General features: G+C 45.1%; 1 protein-coding gene across 2 annotated transcripts in view; it reads right to left on the bottom strand.

The window, feature by feature from the left end:
- LOC147733803 (threonine--tRNA ligase 1, cytoplasmic-like) overlaps positions 1-24,466 on the bottom strand; it is a 242,167-nt gene that overhangs the window by 154,698 nt on the left and 63,003 nt on the right. For both annotated transcript variants that reach the window (XM_086958398.1, XM_086958397.1), the window contains 3 exons: positions 22,260-22,338; positions 21,249-21,395; positions 2,921-3,019 (listed from right to left, as the gene is read on the bottom strand). In XM_086958398.1, the coding sequence (XP_086814524.1) occupies positions 2,921-3,019; positions 21,249-21,395; positions 22,260-22,338 (325 nt within the window). The remainder of the gene's footprint in view (positions 1-2,920; positions 3,020-21,248; positions 21,396-22,259; positions 22,339-24,466) is intronic.

Raw genomic sequence — 24,466 nt, 5'->3', positions numbered from 1 at the left:
AGGTACTGTTGTTACCTCGACCTCTTCCCTTGTTGTTATTCCCTCTATTTCCTCCTCTAAAATATCCCTTGTTAGAGGATGTTTGTGTGTTGGATTTGAAAGATGTTGTGTTGTCAGCATTGGTTTGTTTCGAGCCTCCTCTGTAGAAGGAGCGACGATAGGAACGTCTAGTTTGTGTGGACTGTAAATATCCCATAGATTTAGTATCCTTCATTTTCTCCAGAGCTGTTCCTACCTCTGGTCCAAACAATTGGTTTTGATTGAATGGTTGATTTAAAATAGTAGTTTGGACTTCTTGTTTAAATCCTGAAATGCGTAGCCAGGCATGTCTTCTAAGTACTATACTAGTGTTTACAGCTCTAGATGCAGTATCTGCAACGTCTAGTGCGCACTTGATTGAGGCATTAGAAATGAGTTTCCCTTCTTGTATAAGATCATTTGCTTGTGCCTTATATTAGTCAGGTAGATGGTCTAGCAATTTTTTTAGCTGGCCATAATGAGCCCTATCATATCTGGAAAGGAGGGCTTGTGTATTAGCTATACGCCGTATGTCGGTAGCTTGTGCGGCTATTCTTTTACCTGAGGCATCTATGACATTGGATTCTTTATCAGGTGGAGGTGCCTCAGCTGAAGTTTGTGAGTTTGCCCTTTTCCTAGCATTGGAGACGACTAGGGAATCCAATGGTAGTTGCCCTTTAATGTAGGCTGGATCTGCAGGTGCAGGCCTATATTTTTTCTCAATTCTAGAGTTTAAAATCCTAGTACGTACAGGGTCTTTAAAAATTTCTGGAGCGTGTTTGATGACCCCTTTAATCATAGGGAGAATGTATCTAATAGGAAATCTTCCTCTGCCTCGTCAGAGTGCATGGTGACCCCGTGCTAAATGGCAGCTCTGTTTAATAGGCGCCCAAATCCAATGTAACCCTCTGGGGGAGAAGGCTTTGATGGGTATGACTGTGGGTCAGGAATGTCTGGTATATACTGTGGGTTTGGGTACTCCCAGACTGTGTCCCCTGTAGGGTAAGGGAAAGCCTCATCTGGGTCTATCCCTCCTCCTAAACTATACTCATCATCATTTTGAGGCGAGTGTGGTGATAAAAGAGGAGAATGTGAAGGAGAAATCATTGGGGAATTGTTAAGAGGAGCAGGAGATGAAGGAGAAGGAAGTGTAGGTGAAGAAGGGTATATAGGGGATGTGGCAGAGTCGTCCTTCTTGGCAGCAACCACAGGAGTGGATGGTTCATCTGCCTTCCTCTTCTAATGTGGTATGGTAAACACCTGACCTGTCTTAGGGTCGATGTAGATCTTCTTTTGCAGAGGATCTGGCTGGAAAAGTTCTTCTGTTTGAGGAACCTTTGTCGGCGCCGATTTTTTTTGGTGCCGGACGAGGTAGCCGTCTGTCTTTAGCCTTAGGAGGTGTTACAATGTCCTGTGGCGTGGTTTTCGGCACCAAGGGTGTTGTTTTCGGTGTTTCGAGGGCTTGGGCGCATCGGAATCAGGCCTTTTTGGATTCGGTACTGAAGACGATGTCTTCGGAATGGAAGCTGGTCACGTCGGCTTCGAGGCGTCGGACGCTGGCTTCGTACCCTTGTCTTTAGAAGTCGACGGTTTCGGAGCCGAGACTTGTTTTGGTTTTGGTGCCGAGGGAGCTGGTGGGATCGGCACATGCGGCTTACTTGGTACTGAGGTACTGGAAGGCTTAGTTATCTTCTTCGGAGCCAGGCTCGATGGCGGGGCTGTGGAAGTGGTTTTTCGGTCGTGTCTGGGCCCCTGAGGCGGAGTGTTGACCTTTGCCTTCGATCTGGGTGCTGTGTGTGGTGCAGGGGCAGTAGTACTCACGCGCTGACCCGATGGTATGAAGTCATCTGAGTCGTATGCCTCTGATATGATCTGGAGATCATCTGAATCTTCTTCGGGAACGAGCGGAACCTCCTCGTCGAAGATATCCATTGGTTTCGGAGCTGATCTCTGCATGTCGTGTCGACGGACCTCCGATCTCTGATAGTTTTCATGGATCGAAAGGACGTGCAGACTGTACAGCTGGATTCGTCGTGTTCTGGCGATAAGCACAAGTTGCAGAGCTTGTGGTGGTCACTGCGTGGAAACTTTGCTCCACACCCGGGGCATTTCTTAAATGGCGTCCTTTCCCTTGAGGTGTAGGCCTCACGGCGTGGATAGGCTCAACGGCCAGTTTCGACGACCGGAATCGAGCTGATGGAATCAAAATGATGTTAGTCGGTATCGAAGTTAGTTTGATGAGTTTTGAGAAGTTTTTTGCGCTTCAAAGTGCTTGACAAGTCTTTTTCTAGCCGGAGCGGAAAACTTTCATCCGAACCCTGTGGTGGGAAAAAACAATCTAAGGATGGAGCCGATACCCATGCGCACTATCGTCCAAGGGAGGAGTCACCTATCTCGTGACTACAAAAGACTCCTCCCAAGAGGACGACAACATGCTATCATCCGAGCCCAACACCAGGTGGCGATCTAATGCACAGTGTAGTATCTGCAGCTCATATGCCTCAAACATAACAGTTGGGTAAATTTCTGAATGTAGATGATGGACTTTATTTTTTAATTGTGGTTTTTCTTACAGGGATTGAAAAGATGCTTCTTATTTATATACTTCAAGACTTGAGTAAGGACTGGTCACGAATGACTGCTTGCATGGTCACCTTTTTCCTGTGACTAACGTACAATTATTGTTTCCTACCTATCAACGGCAGCCTCCATTTTTGCTGAGCAATGCCTAGGCTACTGCACTCAATTGTGAGTTTGTTATAACTAACTTGAAGCCTAAAATTATAAAATGTATAAAAACAGCTAATCAATGCAAAGTTTCAATATACTAGTAAACAGATCATATTTTTTCACAAATTTACCCTAGCTGTCAAGCCAACTATGTATATTCAATACAACTTACCTTTATAAAATCAATCAGTGTATTATAGAGAAAGGCACCTCTGGGAAGAAAGAAGCAGCTCCCTGGGCTGAGGTCATGGAAAAAGAATAGCTCCTGCTCCTACACAATCCAAGAAAAGAATAGGTGCTTAGCTCACAAGCAAGAAACGAGATTTACTGACAAGGAGACACAACACTGCATAGTAGACATAAAATTACACTCACACAAAAAGCCGGTGGGTACATCCAACACAAAGATATACCACATAGTCAGCAACACTGAACATTCTAACTCGAACCGCTATGACAAGGACATTCCACCATACTACAAGATATGTAAGGAAACTGTAAAGCACTACAGCTGTATGTGTCCCAAATGAAAGTAAAAATGAGTTCAATAATTAAGATAGTGTCCCATACTTTATAATATTACAACATGTTCTTCCTGAAAACTAACAATGCTCAACATTCTATTAAGACTACGGGCGTCACACATCTTCAGGAATGGACCAGAAAATGATACACAATAATGACTGAGAAGAAATCCCAGTAGTGGAAATCGCACAATTTAAACGGCTCACAGAAATACAAACAACCCCACATTACCAATGAGGACAAACATTTTTACATATTCCTTTAGAAGAGTCTTCAGTAAAAATGAATAAGCGATCAGCAGATCATAAACCTAGAAAGACAAAAACTCCATTCTAAGGGTCTTCATACTACAGTCCCAAATATCCCCTTCTAGAGCGATGGTGTCATCACACATTAGTTTCTGCTGAAACAAATTATGGAAGTCATCTAAATTACAGTTTGCCTAGTGCAGCATGAAAATAGACTATTTAACAATAATAGATGGAAAAATTTCAAAATTATATAAAATATTTTTAAGTATCACATACTCGAAATATTTAATGGATAATTATCTGTGCTAAATAACCATTTACAGCATTACGACTTCAGTGAGATTCTTAAATGTGGCACAGGCACCATTACAAGATTTTTCCCGGATTTCAATCACTTGCCCGGTGTAAATCATTTAAATGGTTACGACCTCCAGTAACCTGGTCACCCAGTTGATTGGTAAAACACAAGCCAAGCGGTGCAAACTTCAGAGTCTCCATGGCTCATTCAGACAAGCCATATTGGATTGGTTAGCGATACAATATTAGAATGGAATGCAACTGTTTCATATTTTTATGTCCTCAGCCAAGTTCATGAGGTGTGTCAAATGGAACAATGTCGTCTTGTAGCAATCTATTATCACTCAAGTCAGTCAATAATCTGCAAACCATTCACCTTTTTGGGCACAGTAGACTGATCATTAAAGCATATGATGCTGTAAAATGTTCATTACATTGAGGAACTGTGTCTCCAAGTCTGATGTGATGGTCAATGCCTTTTCCTGCTGCCTTCTGGCTCAAAGATAAACTCAAAGAGGATGATGTTTATTTGGCTGGTTTTCAATTTCACAGACCAGCAGTTTAGGAACTAGGATTCCTTGAAGAATAAATGTATGCAACAGTTAAGAATGCTAACCAGAGCTAGTCAACTACCAATCAGATCTCGCCGCTGTCACAGGGGTTCACTAGCAATGCTGTAGCACAAATGAACCCCCAAAAAGTTGCAATTTTCTGTAAAACGTTTTCTTAATCTCAAAGAATCACATTTAGATACGTTAGTGCCACAGCTTTCCCTAGTAGAGGTCAACCTTGGTTACACATGAACAGAGTAGTCATTTGTGGCTAGTTGACCAAGGGTGTCCTATATGCATGAAAGCAGTGCAACAAATGATCACAGTTTTGAGCATATTTTTAATTCTCCATGGCTGCGATGTACAAAATCCCTTTTCTGAGTCGGAAAGGTTTTACTGACTAGCACAAGGGGTTCTGAGACTCATTAATGAACTCAATTAGGAGTGAGTATGAAAGGGAAGGCCCTTTATAAGTTTGAGTCACAATGATATGAATCAACGGTTTGTTGCCAACAACTGAGTTGGAGTGGTATCTTTCCCCGAAAGACCGGTATGGAGTGGGAGCTATCCCTGAGAGGCAACTTTCCCTTTGTTAAACGAATAGAGGCTTCATGTGCCGCGCACCCAGGGGACAACAGCAGTTTACCTCTCTTGTCTTCCTCAATCAAAAACTTTCTTAAATGTCAGCACCTATCCTTTTAAGAGAAAAAAAGTTGTGTTAATAAAAAAGGTCTTAGGGAATGCAAGAGAAGGGATCGAGATTGAAGTATGCGGTCTGTTGTAGTTCTCCAACTATGGGTCCCATTAGGATGGCGGGCGGATTGCCCCCGCTGGGCCGCCATCCCTGCAGAAAAGACCTCCCGCCATATCACAATGCCTGGGGGGTCTGCGGCGGATGGAAAGACCGTACGCCGCTTTTCTGCCTGGTCGACATGTCGACTGGGCGGAAAAGGGTTCAATATAGTGGCGGTGTCTGACAGACACCGCCCTAAGTGGGGCCCTAAGTGTTCGTAGTCAAGTGCAGGAGGTTGAAAAGAGCGATTTTTTAAAATATTCATATGGCAGGCGGTTTGGCAACATCCTGTGAATCGACAAACTACAATGTGACTTTTGAACAAAGGCTGCAGGGGCAAATTGCATACCTGTTCACAGTGTTCAGTTTGCACAAACTGGTTGACTAAAAGGAATTAGCACATCAAGCTTACAGTGACCACAATCCACTTGCTTTAACTATTATTAGAATTGGTGATAAGTGTAAAAATAATTGTTTTTCCTTTGTGTAATGAATTGAGCCTACTTCCAGTGAACACAGTGAAAGATATCCCAGAGGCAGTCATATTGTTCCATTCCTTACTAATTAAAGGGTATTTAGGGCCAGTGTCATATTAAGAATTGTTGAGACCCCAGGCAAGATGTATTTTGGGGCCCACTGCTCGAAAAAGTTTGAATTTCACTACTCATAGTGAGGTAATTGAGGTTAGTAGAATGGTCTTATTAAACTACATTGAATTGTTATATATATCAACCTTTTTGTTAGTATGTTTCTCTTTCCCAAGGCCACAAAGAACCTTAAAAGGTTTGACCTTAAGTTCAAGTCTGCAAAGAAGGCATTACATAAGGTGCTACACTGTAAAACCTGCAATGTGGAAGAGGTGGCCTTAATAACTCCCAGGGTGCAGCAGGCCGAGCATCTGCTTTTTTGCATTCCTGTGACATTTTGGTATTACAGAATGGGGTCCCAGACGCTTCTGTGGCCGCCTTCTGCAATACAAATTGTGATGGCGCATATGTAGCGGACGTTAACATTTGGGCGTTCCCTCATTTGCCTGAGTGCATGGTCCCTTGCAAACGAGGAATCACTTGAGATGTCATCAATGATGTAATTGAACATGTCATGAGTAATGTAATGTGAGAGGTCATAAGCAGTGCATGGCTGGGGCGCAAGTTATAGCTAGCTCAGTAAACTGTAACTGGTGAATTTCAGTGTTTTTCATATATACATACATTTTTTTTTTTTTGGGGGGAAATCTGTTTATTAGCATAGTAGGTAAAGCAGTCACAGAAATTTCCAGTCCCGGAGGGAAACAGGGTAATACATACATAATGTTGCTTAGAACATATAATTGCATAGTTGTCTCGATTTTACATTTTGTTGGTGACAGGAACCGTCACAGTTCATACAAACCCCGGTCAAAACTATCCCTCCCTCCACCCTCAACAACCCCACCCGACACTCACACAAAAACATATGATTGAGCAATCATTAGACTGGGGCAATTACGGAATTACAACATATGGTTCCATTCGACTGTACACATAGGTGGAACGAGACTAGTGCAGAGATTGTGAGTTGGGATTGGGGACCCCTCGCACCTCCCCGTAGCGCAGCTCGGTTAGTGGCAGTGCATGTCAGTCCGGCCAAGGACACATTTATCGTGCATTCGAAGAGGCACCTGTACCCTCGTCTTCCACGTCTCCCCCAGTTTCAAACATACCTAATATGGTATACCAGTCCAGTGAAATTGGCGTTTTCCTCAGGCCTCTGTATTCCTCCCTCTGCAGTGCAACTCCCTCTGCCTTACCCCACCGCACCACCTCTGCCCTCCACAATTCCGGGTTGGGAGGTCTGGGTGACTTCCACCTCATCGTGATGGCACGCTTCGCCAGCAACAGGGCCAGGTCCGCGAAACGTGCCGCCACGGTTCTAGTGCGCTGTGAGGGCCCCAACCCCAGTAACGTGCCTTCCAGTGTAGGAGATCGGGTCAAAGCACCCGCTGTTTTCATATATACATACATACATATATATACATACATACATACATACATGTTGGACTTGGCCCTTTTGGCAAGTTCACCCCTGAACTTTTTGCCTTTTAATATTACATAATTATAGTGATTTCTGGTCTCTGTGCACTTTAGCACTGTGGCCCAGTGTAAAGTGCGTGCACTCTCTGAGTGCGTGTGGTGAGATTGGCCTGCCCTCCCATAGGAATGCATGGGGAATAAGTGTGTCCATGGTAGTTCCTGATGTGTGGGGAGTGCAGGGGCGAGTTTGGTATGTGCAAACTTGTGAGATTAAATGCTGCGTGATGATGTGCGCAGATTTAATGTGTCTAGTGTAGAAGTGCCACTTTTAGAAGTTGGCATGTCTGTGCAGTGAATGTGAATTTACTATCTGGCTTGTGATTCGCTGGAGCTGGCTGGTGTGCCTGGCTCCAGGAGTCAGGATGGGTCTGCCCAGTGGTGAATGGAGAGATCTGCATGTTGATGGGAGGGAGGAGTTGCACCTGGGACCTGAATAGGGCTGGGCCTTCCATCCACAATGCTGGCTCCATCCCCTGTGGTGTGTCTGATGTCCCTGGCCTGTGAATAGGGAGAGGGGCTGAGCAAAACAAAGTGCTCCAGAACCAGTTGCATCTGGTACGCCCCTTGCCTATACCTTTGGAGACAAAGGAAATGTCTGTATAAAAAGGGGCTGTGACCCTATGAAAAATTGTCTTGTTTCCAACTCGGAACTACCAGGGGCGTGCTGCTGCTGGGGCCCAGGGGAAGGCTAGCCTCCCTGGACCCTGCCCAGCCCCTGGATGCCCTGAAGACTTAGTGGGACTCTTCGACTTTGTTTCATCACCTTCAGGACCCCAGAGAGACTTTTGGGGGCCGCCCTAGCACCTTGTGAGTGCTGGCTTAGTTTTCGGGGCACCTAGCTCCCCATAGCTGCATTTATAAAGGCAGCACGGGTGCCCACCCCGCTTATTTTGATATTTACAAGCAGGTGCCTACCCTGCATTATTCCCGTGTTTATGATGCTTCAATTGAGTGGGTGCCCACCCTGCGACTTTGCCCCGATTCCTATATTTATTCAGAGCAGGTACCCACCCCGCTACTAACTTTGTTTTCTTGATTGAGGGAGCCTACCCCTCGTTGTGCCCTTAAAAGAGATCGCCACGGCAAAGCCGGAAGTCAGGCACCGTAGTGCCTGACGGCAGGCGGGACTTCTGGTTTTGAGAGGAAGTCCCGCGCCAGCCGCACGGAGAAGAGGAGAAGCCGGCTGAGTAATGGCCTCCCGCGGCCCGGGCTCCCGTGAGTCAGGGAGAGCCCCGGGGCCGCCAGCAGAAAGCAGCACAAGTTTTGCGGGTCTCCCATGCACTGTAGGGAGCCCCGGCAGAGGAGTCAGTCCGGAGCCATGAGGGCTCCGCCTCCCAAGTCCCGGTCCCGAGATGGAGGGACCGGGTGTAGCGTGGTGCATGCCCCCGCCGCCCCTGGAGAAGCAGCTGGTGAGTAGAGCTGCCCGGAGGGTGGGGTAGAGCGCCAAGTGAGTCTCGCGCAGTACTGAGCGGCCTCGCTTGACAGTGGGCCGCTCCATCCTGCCTCCCCAGTGTGCGTGCCAGAGAAGGCACCACGTAGGATTTCTTCTCTCCGAGCAGCCCCGCTTGATAGTGGGGCTGCTCAGCAATGGGGGTGGGGGGGCATAATGATTTTAGGAGCAGGTGTGCTCCGTGGGGGCACCGCGTTCTCAGAGCCAGATAGCTCCCATGCCCCCAGAAGTTGTCTTAGAACCTGTGCGTGGTTCCAACAGGGGCAATGGTATTTTAAAGAGCCCCAGCAGGGCCCAGAGGGCGCAGTTGTGCCAGGGCCCCTTTTTATCCTCCCCCCCCGCAGTTCCTTGGGGGACATGCTTATTTTCAGAGGCAGATGGGTCCCACATGTGGAGCAGTTCGTTGTCAGGGCTAGTGAGAGCCCATGCGGCAGTTTTGCTGATTTACAGCTGCCCAGCAAGTAGTGCGCAGCTGCACCGTTTAGGCATTCCTTTCAGGGGACATGTACTTTTGGACTCAGGAGTGGAACGCACTCCTTCGCCCCTCCCTTGGCCTTCCACAGCTGCGCAGCACTTAGCGCCAACTGCAGCGTTTAGGCCCCAATTATTGTTCTCAGCTGCCCAGCAAGTAGTGGGCAGCTGCAACGTTTAGGTTTTGGCGCAGTGGCGCAACCTTGACTTTCGCTGCCTAGGCAGCAGCCCTGACTCTATGGACATAGGGCATTTGAGCCCCCTGTTTAGATGGCCAGGGGGATGGTTACTTTTATGGGGCGCCAGGCCCTAATGTGATTTTGTGTGCTAATGTGATTTATGTGCTATTTCTTTTTGGGTGCTAGGAAATGTATGGTGTATAGTATGTTTTGCGAACCCTGTTTTGATACCTCTAGATATTGTTTATGCATAGGAGGTTCTTTTACAGTTGCAGTGGAGGAGTGTGGCTCACTGAGTGGAGGAGTGTGGCTCACTGATTAGAGCGGCAGACCCTGATGCAGAGGTCTGGCCCGGGACCAGGGTTCAATTCCCGACGCGGCAGGGTCCTGAGCCCAAAAATGTCCACGGACTCGATAATTCTCGCCTCGGTGCCTATTCTAATCATGGGGTCCCACGCTGCAACTCTGGGCAATAGCTTGCTTAATCTCCACTACTGCGGCCTACCCGCTGCGGGATGCCTGGCTTTCACCTTGGGGATGCCCAGTAGGGGTTATCTCACAGGGAAAAGCCAGGACGGGTTCCCAAGGCAAGCGCCTTGATGCCTTCGGGTGATACGTGCGCTATATAAGTCGCAAAACATTTACCCGTTTAGGTTTGTGTTAGGGAGATTATACTTCCAAGTGTGAATCATGGCACTAGTGTAATGTTTAAGGTGGTTAGGGTCTAATGTAGTTAGACTTGTGGGATACTGTGCATGATGGATTTCATGTCACAGACTGTTGCAAAGTACAGTGATTACCAGTGTTTACTGGTTGTACGTTTTATGGCCTATCTTACTTTTACCAAGTTATCTATTGTACTATTTCTTTACCAAGTGCTGATGCTGACAGTGGTACATGTGGCCCTGTCAGGTGTAAATAATCCCTTGTAAATATTGCCCGTGCCAGTGGGCACCATGTATATACCCTTCACTGATCCTTTAATGTCCCCGGGGATCCCATCCTCTGGGACTGGCTCTTTTATTAGGTCCTCATAGGGGCCCCACCACTGGGATACAGAAGATTCCCTACCCACACCAGCAGGGAAACGTGTTTGCTCCCATCTGGAGGGAGCATTTTTTGAATCTCCCGCCAAACTGAAGAAAACACAAAGTCTGCTCTCCTGGCCCCCCTTTTCTGGGCTCCCCAAGGCGTGATGAGGTTCTGGGAGGAGAGGCAAGTAGCCTCCTCCCCTTTAAAATAAATAAGGTCTGTCTGGGTGATGGGGTCCCCAAGGCCTAATGAGGCTCGGGGAGGGAACCATGTGCCCCCTCCCTTTAAAGAAATATGCAGCACTGGTGAATGGGGTACCCAGGGCCTTTTGAGGGAAGCCACGCGGCTGCAACACAGGCCCTGCGCTTAACCCCTAGCCATGCACGAGCAAAGGCAGTGCGCCGCGTAGGGTTTGCTACCTCCAGGTGGCTGCAAAGATGAAAGTCCATATACAGCGTGAAATTGGCTGCTTGCGGGAGGTTGGCCGTCTCCAGGTGGGTTGGCAGCAGCCAACCCCCTCCTGTGCACAAAGGACGTGTGCAGGCTACCTGTGGAGTTTTGCGCAGGCCAGTCTCTGCGGACATTAGTTAGCACGGCAGGGGTGGGAGGATTGGCTTTACATATGGTAATAAAATATTGCTTTACAGTTAAAAAAAAAAAAAAAATTTAGAAGTTCACTGAAAAATACTAAAGGTTAAAGTAACATTACAGTCAGGTGAATATGTCAGCTGCCAGGTAACCCCTGGAAGGGAGGTGGAGGGAACACCCAGACATCCCCATGCAGGCAGGTGTAATGACTCACTGCACCCACCTACCGGGGGAGCCCCCCACCTTCATAAGCAAGCCACTTGCAGTCTATACAGTAAAAGTCAGAATTAGGACTTCAAACAGCCGGTCTGCGTTTCAATAATGTGCTGCCCGCAGGGCAAGTGCAAGATTCATAAACCGCGCTGAGGGCAGCATATTCATTGGGAAAGGGTTACCTGACCCACTCTGTGCCCGGTGCACCCTGTTAAAGGTGCACTGCGGCCCAGACAAGAGTAGTGCGCCCTATAATACAGGCTCTGGTATTAATGTATCAATCTTTACTGTTCTCTGGATACCACTTTTGACCAATCTCTTAAACATTATATTGGACTGTCCCATTCCTTCTTTATCCAAATCAATTTCACTTTGCCCAGTTTTCGGGATAGAGAATCAATTGAGATATATGCAATTCCCTTCATTTAACAAGATACATGACCGTAGCAGCAATATCAGCCCATCTTTCACTAGGAAGCGTATTTACCTTAAAAATGTGGGAATAAACGTCACTCCTAGACTCAATAATATGATGGAAGATAACCTGAACCCATTGTTAGCCTCCAGAAAGTCAGATATCACTCGACAGATCTCCCTCAGCTTTTCGATGTAGGCCAGAGTGCAAACCCGCAAAATGAACGTTATACCCCACCTGAATTTTGTCTTTTACATAGTATTCTTCATCTCCCGACACAGACCATACACAACTTCACTACACTCACAAACAAGCATTTGCAATACAACAGGTCTCGCATTTACGAGTTTGAGCTATTGGCATTGTAGATGACAATGCCTTTTATTTATGTGTTGTTTTTAAAACAGATAAATAAAAGGCATGGTCATTTACACTGCCAATAGCTTAAACTCTCGCAAATGCGAGACCTTTTGCATTGCAAATATGTTTGGAGCCTGTGCTATAACATTTTTTACAAAGTGTTAGGAGAGTGTGTAACAGCAGGCAGGACAACGGTATTTGAGAAAATAGTGCTAGGAAGCTGTAAATAATGCCTAAAGAGTGACAACATATGAAACAGGGGGTGTTGCCACGGGAGGTTACAACATTAGACAAGGCGGTATTAAGGAGGGACTACTAAGCATTTTGGCCAATGAACAGCCACAGTTTACAGTGGACAAGGACACAAGCCAATGACAAGTTCCAGAATGCAAACTTTTTTCTTTTAAATGGCCAAAAGGCAGCTGTGTAATCGACCCGGTACACCTGATAATGTTTAAAGCCCTAACGCATCTCTCCCCCTCCTGTATCCCACATAGCTGCCATATGGCCGCCAGCCATTTGTTACATTGTTAGCCAGTAGTGGATATTTCAGTCAGCACTCAAGAACAGGCTGCATTGTGGGACTTGTGGTTTTGCTTCAACATTGTACGCAGGAGCTCAAAAATCCCGTCACAGATAATGCTCCTGGCGGAAGCCGAGACTAGAGAGAGGTGAGGCACTTAAAGCTCGAACCAGGATCGAGCCAGATGTCTGACTCTGCGCCAGCTCGAAGTCCTCTTGGAAGCTCGAGCCCAAAATGAGCCGAGCTTGCGTGTGGCTTCTGTATGGTACTCTCGCGCTAACCTTGTGCACTTAGTTGAAAACAAAGGTTTAACATCCTGGCAAAAAGGAGACAAATAAGACACCCATGTAGTGCATGATTTTTACAAAGTGAAACTAGAAAACTTGGCCTCCAAACTGTGTGGTCTTATGAAAATATTTTGTTTCACCTCCCCCTTTTCTTCATTCTCTCAATAAGCCTGAAAAGTGACTTACTAAAGTCAAAGCTGCTGCATGTTATAGAAATGCGTTTTTTCTCTATTTTGCAGAGACTTATTATAATATTATCATATGTTACGTGCTGTTTGTTGCACTATTCACACAGCAAAGAAATACCAGGCTCGGCTTGTGCTCGGGCTCTTACAGCCGCGCCAGACGCTGGGCTCGACTTTCCCTGTTATTATGCTGACTCCCTTAACCAACTCTATTTCAAATCTTACACATGATTTAGAGACGGTGACACTGCAGCCCCAGCTGTAATGTACCAGGCGCATCTTGCACGGGCACTTCCCTGTTCAACTGCCAGCTCAATTGTAACAAAAAGTTTAAGCGTCGCATACACAAGGTTCTTTCCCCAATAACACCCATTATAGCGCCATAGCGCGCTCTCTCGCTTACAAGGCGCTTAGAGCTCTTACCCTCACACCACAGGACAACCGGCGCCCGGCCCAGAGCAGGCTCTGAAGCGGCAGCATCTGTACCACGGGGTCGGACGCGTCCGGACACCGGTCTCGGGGCTCGAGAAGCCACGAGAATCCAAGATCCAGGAACTGAAGGAGCGCAGCACGTGACTTCACAGGCCGTAATGACGACAGTATAAGCGCCTCCACTAAAGGAGGGTTAAGAAAAAAAACTCTACATAATACGAGAATAACCCGTGAGCGAGAGCACCTATCTAGGACGGAGAGAATAAAGAGATTCTCAAGTAACAAGCGTCTTCAAATAGGTCGTGTCTCCAATGAATGTCGCTGATTCACCTTCTTTGAAAATGCTCAGTGCTGCAAATAGAGCATGCCGCCCTAATTATCACTATTTACAACAAGGGGTGGTGAGGGACAGAGTCTCTGAATTAAACAGAATACTCTCACCCTAATTATCACAGCATGAGGCCCCAAAGTAATAATTATCACAGCATGCCGAGAGGCGCCCCACGCTGCTGGAGCACTCAACTGTGCATTAATTATAGTTGAGTGCTTCAGCAGCCTGGGGCGCCTGTTGACATGCTGTGATAAGTGGGGCCTCATGCTGCGATAATTGTTACTTGCGGCGCCTGACGTGCTGCGCATTAATTAACGCGCACAAGCTGTTCCACTGTGAAGCGCGTTCACAGACCTGAATCGGCTCGTGCCCATACTAGGATCGGCTCGTGCACAGGTCGGTCTCCAGGTCTGTCTCCCTTGGAGGCAAACACGGCGACTATAAGTCTCGTTGACGGCAGCGCTTCGCGCTGCAACGCCAGCGAGACCTAAAAACTACATATGAACAAGGAGGAAACAATGTCTGAAACTACCCAAACTACATATGGCCACGGAATGGGGAGGAGTATGTCTCTCCCACGTGGAGCATTCATTACTATGGGAAAGTTGCACCATTCACAAAGGAGCTTCAATCTATGGAAATGGCTCAGTCCGCATTGGAGGGATAGTACCTAACTGAACAGGACTGAGCGACAAAAGAATCTGAGTCTTAGACAATAAGCTCACAGCAGGCAGACTGAAAACGATTGCGAAGGCAAAGGTTGAGTATCAAATGGAACAGACAAGCTTCTGGGACTTTTGGATACTACATCATTGCCTGACGGCATTACTTTCAAACATATTAGTGACCCTACCCGACTCCACCTTGCTTCATTATTTGCGAATGCGGGTCACTTTCAAGAGGGTGGTAGCAGGGATCTACAACATATTCACTAAATATGTGCACTCAATCTTGGTCTATCAACAAGTGAAAGAATGGTGGTCTTCAAGACTACACCTAGGAAATACCTTTTAGGACCAGGAAGAATGTTTGGCTGGACTCGATAAGACACTGAGGTTGTCACACCTGAAACTAAGTTTTTAAAGGATTCTTACAAAGGTGGCATAGGTCCCTGAAACGCTTACAAGACATGGGAATAATGATGGTTGCAGTGTGCTGCAGGTGCTCCAACCCTGGCAGCAACATTGTGTATTTTTTGTTGGAATGTCCCACCAAAGCCACGTATTGAAAAGATTTCTGGCGGGCAATATGTACCAACTTAGGGATTCGTAAACAATGGTCCTGTCAATGGACGGTCATACAGCACTTCTCCAGGACGCCCCTACCCAGAGGTCACCCACCTATACAAATGATGGTTCAACACAGAGCTGGCAGTAGCCGAACTATATCTCCTCAGGCTTTAAAGATTCCCACTTCCCCTCAACTTTACACTCATGGCACCAAACTATGCATGACCCAGCAACATATGAACATATCATATACCAGATAAATAATAAGATGGAGAAATTCGACAGGATAAGGGGAACTTCATTGACATGTAGCAACTCCTACGCCATTGACCTACATTCACCTCTATATCATCCAATCACTAGACTCCTGCCCACTGAGCATACACCTAACCGTAGAAGGTCGCCCCACTGTTGCCGCTGCCTCACACTACCCCTACCACAGAAAGTGGAGAACTCTTCACATTGTACTCATTATGGTTCAATATCTGGAAAGTTTTTGACCACTGGATGGTGAAACTTTTAATTGAATCAGCGCCTTAGTGTGGAAGGGTCTATGTCTTATACAGCATGATGTATGTATCTAAATGTTAAACAACAAAACTTGTTTAAAAAAAAAAACAGTATATTGGAAAAGTGGCATGATGCTGAAGGCAAGTATCGAATCAGTCATTTCAATTATTAAGAAAAGGGAGAAATATTTATTTGGAATATTGACACTGAGTTTGTGGCTCAGTATATAAAAATCATTTACTGTGATTCAGTGTTACATGAATATAAAAGGAAAAAAATGTTAATAAAGGAGGAGACATTTTTTATAAAAAATAGGTTTTATGTATTTTGAGTATGTATGCATGAATGTGATAATAGAAGAAAAATAGGGGTGTTCCACAAGATTGATTGAATCAGCACAAGAGGGACAATTATTTTTTCCGGGTTATTTCAACCCAGTTTCCTTTGTTCGTTTCAAGGGTTACTCTCGATTAGTTTAAAAAAAAAAAAAATAAGCAAAGTGATCAGACCAGCTAAAACGCCCAACTCCCCTTCAGAGATAGACAGAAAGAGAATGGTTTTAAGAAGGATGCACTGGTGGAGCATATGTTAAAGCAAAATCGTAGATGTGTATTCTGTATGGATCTGTAGCTGCATTTTATATGGAACCAAAGGACATTGTGTGGTTATGACCACAATTAATTTAATGGATGCAAAATGTACATAGAAACCCAATGGCTTAAAAGAGGAAGAGTATAAAGTCTTTATTCTTTAAAAGCGTCAGTGCATACTGGTAACCTTTCTGTTAAATTTGTTTATTTTGTAGTTGCACCTTATTCATGGGCATATGACTCTCCTATAATGAGCAGTTATTTGAACATGATGCAGTGCTGATCTCAAGCATACAGAAATGATTCCAAAAAATGGTTACAGTATATGTTACTTACAATGCTTCCAGTGAGTACAAATCTTAAGAAGCCAAAGTCAAGGAAATGCCAAATGGCCCAATTAGGATGTTTGGAAGATTTTGCGTGTTCAATGCCTAGAACAAGTTAAGTAGGGTTGTGGGGTTTAGGGATCCACCAAAATCCAGTGGGTGTAAAACAGATGAATCTACATGTTGCTGTGTACTCGTTTGCCAACTTTGATGTATATTATCCATTAGGAATTAGATTTACATTCACGGGACTAATCTGACCATGTACCAATGGTTTGTCGATTGCAATAGCTTCAAATTAAAAATTGGCCAGATGTGGGCAGTATTAAAAGATGGCAAAATCTGGATGTGGCAATAATTATTTACTGGATGATATGCTTAAAAAAGTACTCTTGGTAAACATAGGCGAGTGAATGTCTTTAGGGAGTCCAGCTCAAGTTTGAGATCCAATAAATGTGTGAAAGCCCTATTCATATGCGGAACTGTCTTTCTAATTGTGAGCAGTCTGATATTCAAAAAGCTCTGTCAGCACATATTCACCTTTCAAACCGGTTACATGTTTGGTAGAGAACCTGATCCTTGTCCAGAATAATGAGCCCAGAATCCTACAAACGCATTTTAGAGTAGAGATGATTTTGGAAGTGTTAGTGAGTGATTCAAATAACTCTGCTTATTTTAAGGATGTATTTTTTCGTATGATAACGGTAAATGCTTCATGATCCAGTATGATGCATTTTCTTTTTTGTTGTAGATGCACTTCAGAAACGGTATTTATAGATTTTACCCACTCCTGAGGTAATCTCAGGTATGAAACGTTTTCTAATAACAGTGAAATGGCAGGAGGAGACTTTTAAATTCATGAGAATGTTTTTCTGATAACATTACACTGTTAAAGGTAATGTAAGGACAGTGCCATAAAATGACACAGTAAAAATAATATAAGGATCATGCCGGAAAAAATATGAGACACAAAGACTTTTGTAATTTGGGTAGCAGTGTGAATTCTGTATTGAGAAAATGGAAATAAATTGTCTCCACCAAGAGCTCCTCTATCCACTTCCCTGACACCCAGCAGTAGGAAAGGGTCGTCATTTGTTGTTTCTATCAATTGTCCATGCCAGATTGCCCTAGTCAATGAGGTATCAACACCACTGGACACTTCTACAAAAGAGCCACTTTTTAGGTCTCGCCTACTCCGCGCATGCGCTGCATAGGAAAAAGACCTTTAGCCATGGGCACAGCGTAGCGGGCAAAAACGTGCACGCGTTGCATTGCTTCCAATGGCAAAGCATGCACATCTGACGATTCTCTTGCAGGAGCGAGCCCTGAAATCATATGGTTGCTGCATGCTCCCGCAAGGGAAACAGGTGCAGGCCTCCTCCTCTCACCCTGCTGCCAGCGCGAGGAGCGCGCACGCTTGTCTTTTTTGGATCCATTTCACAGGGAAGCAACTAACTGAAAGAAGGAAAGAGAGCTTGTGAACCGTTTCTTCAAGTCACGGTTTTCAGTAAGTGAGGAGCAAGACAGAAAGAGAGGGAATAATAGGAAGAGAAGGGGGCAGCTGCCAGCACAGAAAAGAATAGGACATTGTCTGTGCCTTATCTGGGCAGTAAGGAAGAGACAGAGTACTTTTCCTTCTCAGCCCGACACCAAACGTCCATGAAAGCAAGTGCTGTCTCGCTAGTGTGCTTCTATTCCCAGCTCTGTATTCCATGTTGCTCATTGCCATAGGTGTGCTTCTCTTGCACCTCCTCCTTGATGTGTTCGCTCTCGTGTGCTTTTGCCCTCCCACACCCCACGTTTCTTTCTTGCATGTGTGCATCTCCTCTCCTAGCCCAACGGTGCTCTCTCTCGCATGTTTGCTTTTCACCCCCGGTGCTCCACATTGTTCTCTCTAAAATGTTTGCTTTTCTCAGTCCCCTACCCATGCCCTCTTTATTTGCCCCTCCACCTGCACCCCTGTGTTGCATCCGTCCCCGATCCCAGCACCCCATGTTGCTTCCCCCACCTGTGCCCTCTATGTTGCTTTTGCCCTCGGTTTTGTTTCCTCATCCACCCACCTGATTTAAAAAACGATTTTGCAGGGTTTTTTTCTTTTATTTACCAATACAACAGTAAATAAAAGTGGGAAAAAACCCACATCATTTTGTAGGCATGTGCAAGTCTACAAAGCGATGCAAGCGGCTGCACCCAAGGCTTTATTTTTTATAAATCCTTAGCCATGCTGCACGGCATTGGAGATGCTGTCCTGCATTGCTATTACCCATTGGCAAAGGAAGTAGATCCCAAAGGAGAGACCTATTGGCTTCACTGAAGCTTTTTTGTTGTTGCTTAGTGCGTTCACGATTAATTCAAAGGCCCGGTGAAATAGTGATGGCTCTTGTGCTAGCTGGTATCAAGAGTCTTTTAAACTGTTGTGTTATCCGCCTTTGTATAGCGCTATACATAATTCCAAAGGCTTCACAGCTGATGCTGGAACTGGGGCACTCTGACATGGATCTGAAAAGGCCATCAATCGATTGTTCCCGACGTTTGCTGGTGTTTACATGTGATGAGTACAGGGTATGCTCAATGTTTAATACTGAAGTGGTTTGTGTAGACTACTTTGAATGTAAATTGCTTTCAATGTTGGGAGATGTTTGTAGAAGTTTGTGTGTACGGGTAGTTGAGCTGAAGACACTAACTTTTCTGCATTGTGTGGCCAGTTGTCCACTGCTTGGCCAAAGATCTCAATGCATCACTTCAGTCAATTAATCAATGAGCGACTTATGAATGAAATTAAATGAATGAAACTTATATAGCGCACGACTTACCCTGGGGCATCTCAGCGCTTGCTTAGGGAACCCGTCCTGGTATTCCCCTGTGAGATACCCTGGCAGGGTATCCACAAGGTGAAAGCCAGGCATCCCACCGCGAGGGGCCGTTGTGGAGATTGAGCAAGCTATTGCCCAGAGTCGCAGAGTATGAACCCGTGAGTCGAGAAGGCACCGGAGCGAGAATTAACGAGTCCATGGAATTTTTGAGCCCAAGACCCGCCGAGGCGAGGAATTGAACCCTGGTCCCGGGCCGAACTCAAGCTCCAGGTCTGCCGCCTCTAACCTCTGAGCCACACTTCTCCACTTATAAAGCGGGACTACTCACCCGCTAGGGTCTCAAGGTGCTGGGGGGGTCTAGGGTGTCTGTCTATAGTGCCTGTCAGTGATGTGTGTTTGGCTGAATTTTGCCAAATATATTGTTGCATTGTTGTGCCTGTTGGGGCCAAGGGTTCTCTAGAACGTGTTGTCTGATAATGACCATGTACAGGCCTTTCTATAATGACGGTGTGTGATATAGAGTCGAGTGGTATTGAGAGTCCAGCGAAAGCGTGGATATCCGACATAAGCTAGGTGTATGTGTTAAGTACTGCTCATAATAGTATGCTGTTTGTTAACACAGGTGGTGTACCTGGCTGAAGCCACAGCTGGTGTTTGATGTAAATCAGCGTCCCTCAAGGGAGTGTCCTTCCTATAGCAAAAAGCCTAGTAAACAATCCTGGATGGAAAATAAAAAATGTAGAATCCTTATTAATCAGCCAGAGGAGGCAAAGGAGACCAGCAGCGAGTTAGAAATAACATCACCTTGTTCCCAGTAAAAGTCTTCAATGCCGGTCAGCTTAGAGTGCGGTCTAGAGAAGTCTTAAGAGTCCTGCCCAGGGTACTGATTTGAACAGAGGTCGTTTCTCTTGGCACTGTTTGAGAAAGCAGACATAATGTGCTGCGTTCATGAGTTTCGTTTTTTTGTGGAAGGCAGTAGGAAGTTCTTTTTATTGTTGTAAGCAGGTGTGCACATTTGCTTGAATTGTGACACTCATGAGTATGCTGACAGGGTAAATTGCATAGTAAATGAGATGTGAAATGTGACTTTGGTACAATTTTTTTTTCTTCAAGTGCTGATTATTTGGACGCCTAGATAATATGTAGGAATAGATTACTTGGTGTTCATAAATGGCGGCCTGATAGCGCTGTGATCTCGCTCTTATGTTGTTCTTAATATATTTATTCCAGAGTTTCCAGGGGTGAGCTAGACTCATTTTCCTGATCTTTGCATTAAAGTTATGAGGTTAACAGTTCTGAAGTGGGTCATTGGTGCCTGTGATTCATGATATAAATGTGTACATTTGTGTCTAAAAGTATGCTGGTGGTAGATTAAGCAGTGGTTTGATGGAGTTGGTGTTTTGGGTGAAGCAAAGAATGAAAAGAAAATATCTAATTGGCTCATTGGTCGATGTGAGATATTTTGATTTGGATGATCCAGATATCTGTCAATTCATGTTTCCATCTGCGTGGTGCGGTGGGTGCCGCTGAAATATTCTGTCTTGCATGACTGAGTGTACTGGGCATGTTACTGGCCTTTTTTAGCAACCTTTAACTAGATTTTAGACATATAACATGACAGTGTTCATTGTATCATTAACAAGCATTGGCATAGCCAATAGGTCTCGTCTTTGGGACCTTATAAGTGTTTAGCCATGCAACAGTTGTTGTTGCACCAAGGATATTGTGCTGATAACTAAACACTTATAAGGCCCCAAAGGCGAGACCTATTGGCTATACCAATGCTTGTTTTCATGTGCAATGTTTCATTTAGTATTTGCGGAATACTAGCCTTCTGACTCTGCACATTAGCATGCAAAACACATATGTACCAGTTTCGTCTAAGTGTGTGCAGTGCTACATTTATTACTTTAACCAACTAGGTACCAACCTGTAGAAAATTATTATTTGTTTTACCATTTACATTCCCAGAAGGCACTGTTTGCAGCAGTGAATATTTAGCTTTGATTAACATTCTAAATATTAACTCTGGTCTCTCAAGACAACAACATGTTATTTCAGCACTGAATATACTTACCCTTCCAATTTTCCGGTGATCCCGGTTTCTTGCTTCTTCTTGAAATTTTTCCCATTCCTTCATCATCTTTGTATCGGGAAAGGATATTCCATAGATTCTCTGAAGAGTCTCCATATCAGCCTTTCCCTCCCAGTATGTAGAAGAATTCTAATATTAAAAACATATTACAGACACAGCTTTTAAATTCAAATTCAGTCCATGCTGTTACTCAGCTATGCCATAGGTTTATAAAAACGGTCCCCTATGCATGAAATGCCAACACAACATTAATCATAAATCCTTAACCATCAATGAACTAACATTTACATTTTAAAAAGCAGACCAGTAAAAACAATGTACAGGCAGACAGGTGTATCTCTTCACGCCGCATCACATTATACTGAGGAATGGTTATGACAACTATTTATAGACAATTATCACATCAATTAACTGATGCTGACAAAACGTAATTGCACAAATTGCAGCATGTAATAAAAATACTTTATGGGCAACTCTCTGGCGACAGTCGAAGATGTGTTAACCCATCTGCCCAATCCTTGATGATACTAAGGATGCTGAAAGGAGTCAATAGTTCCTCCAGTACTGGTACTCCTGTGACCCCGTGGAAGGGATGCAGGCCTTGTGTGAAGCTTGGAGTCTTTCAACTTTGAGCACCATAAAAACCATTTGGAAAATGGTTGGACACATTTGAAGTAATTTGCATTTTAATTATTGGGTCAATTGCATATATAATCCTATTATAGAGATGTACATTCATTGTTTGACCACATACTTTAAAGAAGCTTTCAAAAACAACAATTCTCCTCTTTAGATTTAGAAAATGCTTAAACGGAAACTCAAAACATTAAAAAACACACAACTCCACCATTTCCTTGCTTAATTGACAGACTGGAAGCTGGTACAAGGAACCATACCTTTTGAGCTTTGCACTGCCTTTTAACAAAAAGAGCCTAATTTAATGTTGAAGCAAATCTGAACATCTGCCATTTATATCAGAATCAATATTATTACCTTATAAATTTTGAAAGCTTTGATTTTTCCAGTGTGTCTCACATGGGGACCTCTGCAAAGGTCAATCAAAGGACCACACCTACAACATAAAACACAACATATGTATAAAGTAAAAGACAACCAAATCCACTAAAATAAAGGCTAATGTTAGTTTGGGCTGAAATTACAAATACTGTATAGAAGCAGAGAACAGCCTCTAACACTGTGGTGCACCTTGAATCCTTCTATTAAAACAGAAATAAGGAATTAGTGGTTGCAGACTGCCCTTTGTTGCAATATTTGGATCTCCGTGTTAGTTCATTGCTCAGAAGAGGGCCTTTCCAAGAACAAACAAATTATCCTTTAAATACATTGGAACTTTCCTTTTCTTTCATGAAAACACAGTCATTTTTTTTTCAAGATGGATGTTTAGAGCTTGCCTGACATTAAGACTGCTCATAAATCATTTATTGGGGTTTTAGCTAATAGGCAGCGTTATTTAGGTTTTAACATTAATTACAGTCTATACTAGGGCTTTACTCCTGCTCACAGGGACACCAGTCACACTTACAGGCTGTTAATGGGATTTTGCCAAACATAGTACGATGACCGAGGATCAATTTCAATAACTGATATTGGGGCTTTAGTGCCTCTTGCGTTGCCACTACCGGCAGTCACATATATCATGGTCTTAACCACTTTCATAATGAGATAGCTATACTTTAGCCTAAATCTAATGTGCGGTACAAAAGGGGGTGGTGATGGACGGAGCATCTGAATCAATCAAACACTCACACCCAGTCAAAAGATCTGGGTTTAATCCATCACCGTTCCTTAGCCCACTCTGCTACACCAGTTCAGACATGGCTATATGCAAATCAGTCTGACGCTGTGCCTCATGGGAACAGTCCAGCCCGAACTGCCAAGCCATGTCTTCCCTGGACCGGAAACAAGCTTCCGAGGACCGGTTTCTGGCATTCCAGCCGTCGTAAATCTAAAGTGGGCATCACACCAGTTGGTGTTAGTTGTATTGTACTGGTGTGCGCACCACTCCATCCCATCCTCTCTCTCTCTATTTAATTACAACTTTGAAGGTCCAAACCTCTTTCTGGATGGTTAGACTTCATAATGTACATAGTGCTTCATACCCGATGCAAGGTTTGGAGGCACTCCTATTTGTTTCTGGTTGTTGCAATCAATCAATCATAGGTTTGTATAGCGTGGGCTACTCCCTCGGAACGGGTCTCAAGGCGCTGAGGGAGGGAGGGTAGCGGTGGTTCCGCCGAACCTGCTGGGTCACGGAGTTCCAACGAAGAACCAGGTCTCGAGTTCCTTTAGGAATTTTTGGTAGCAATGCGGTTTGTCCGAGGTGTAGAGGGAGGGAGGGAGGGAGTTTCATGCCTTGGCTGTGAAAAGGGAGAAGGAGCGCCCTCCTGTTCTGCTTTTTTTGATTCGAGTGATAGTTGCGAGGGAGAGTTGTGCCGAGAGGACACAGCGCTAGGGAGCGTGGAAAACGAGGCAGTGGTTCAGGGTGGGAGGCCTTGTGTTGTGGAGGGCCTTGTGTGCGTGGGTGAGAAGCTTAAAGGTGATCCTCGACGGGAAGACAGTGCAAGGTCCATAAATGTTGGCTAATGTGGCATAAGTGTGGTAGGTTGAGGACTAGTCTGGTGGCGGCGTTCTGGAGTTTGCGTGTGAGATTCTTCTTGATCCTGGTGTAGAGTGCGTTGCCGTAGTCTAGTCTGCTACTAATGAGAGCCTGTGTGACCTTTTTCCTGTGTCCGGGGAGATCCACTTGAAGGTACTGTGGAGTAGGCAGAGGGTGTGGTAGCAGGAGGCGGTGATGGAGTTGACCTGGTGGTGCTTTCGGAGTACGGAGTCCAGGATGATCCCTAGGTTGTGTGCCTGGTCCGTGGGTGTGGGGGAGGTCCCTGAGGGCAGGGGGCTACCAGGTGTGGTTCCAGGTGTCGGGATGTGGCCCCATGATGAGTATCTCTGTTTTATCGGTGTTGAGATGAAGGCAGCTGCTCTTCACCCATCTGGCGACGGCTTCCATTCCGTCTTGAAAGTTGCGTTTGGTGATGTTGGGATCGTTGGATAGAGAGAGGATAAGTTGGGTGTCGTCTGCGTAGGATGTGATGCTGAGTCCGTGGAATCGAGCAGGCCATGTAGATGTTGAACAGGGTCGGGCTGATGGGGGATCCTTGTGGGTCTCCGCAGGTGGTTGGTCT

This window comes from Lissotriton vulgaris, chromosome 2_1 (assembly GCF_964263255.1).
Source record: "Lissotriton vulgaris chromosome 2_1, aLisVul1.2, whole genome shotgun sequence".
Classification (NCBI taxonomy): Eukaryota; Metazoa; Chordata; class Amphibia; order Caudata; family Salamandridae; genus Lissotriton; species Lissotriton vulgaris.
The sequence above is the reverse complement of the archived record's forward strand: the minus strand, read 5'-3'. Positions and strand labels throughout refer to the sequence as shown.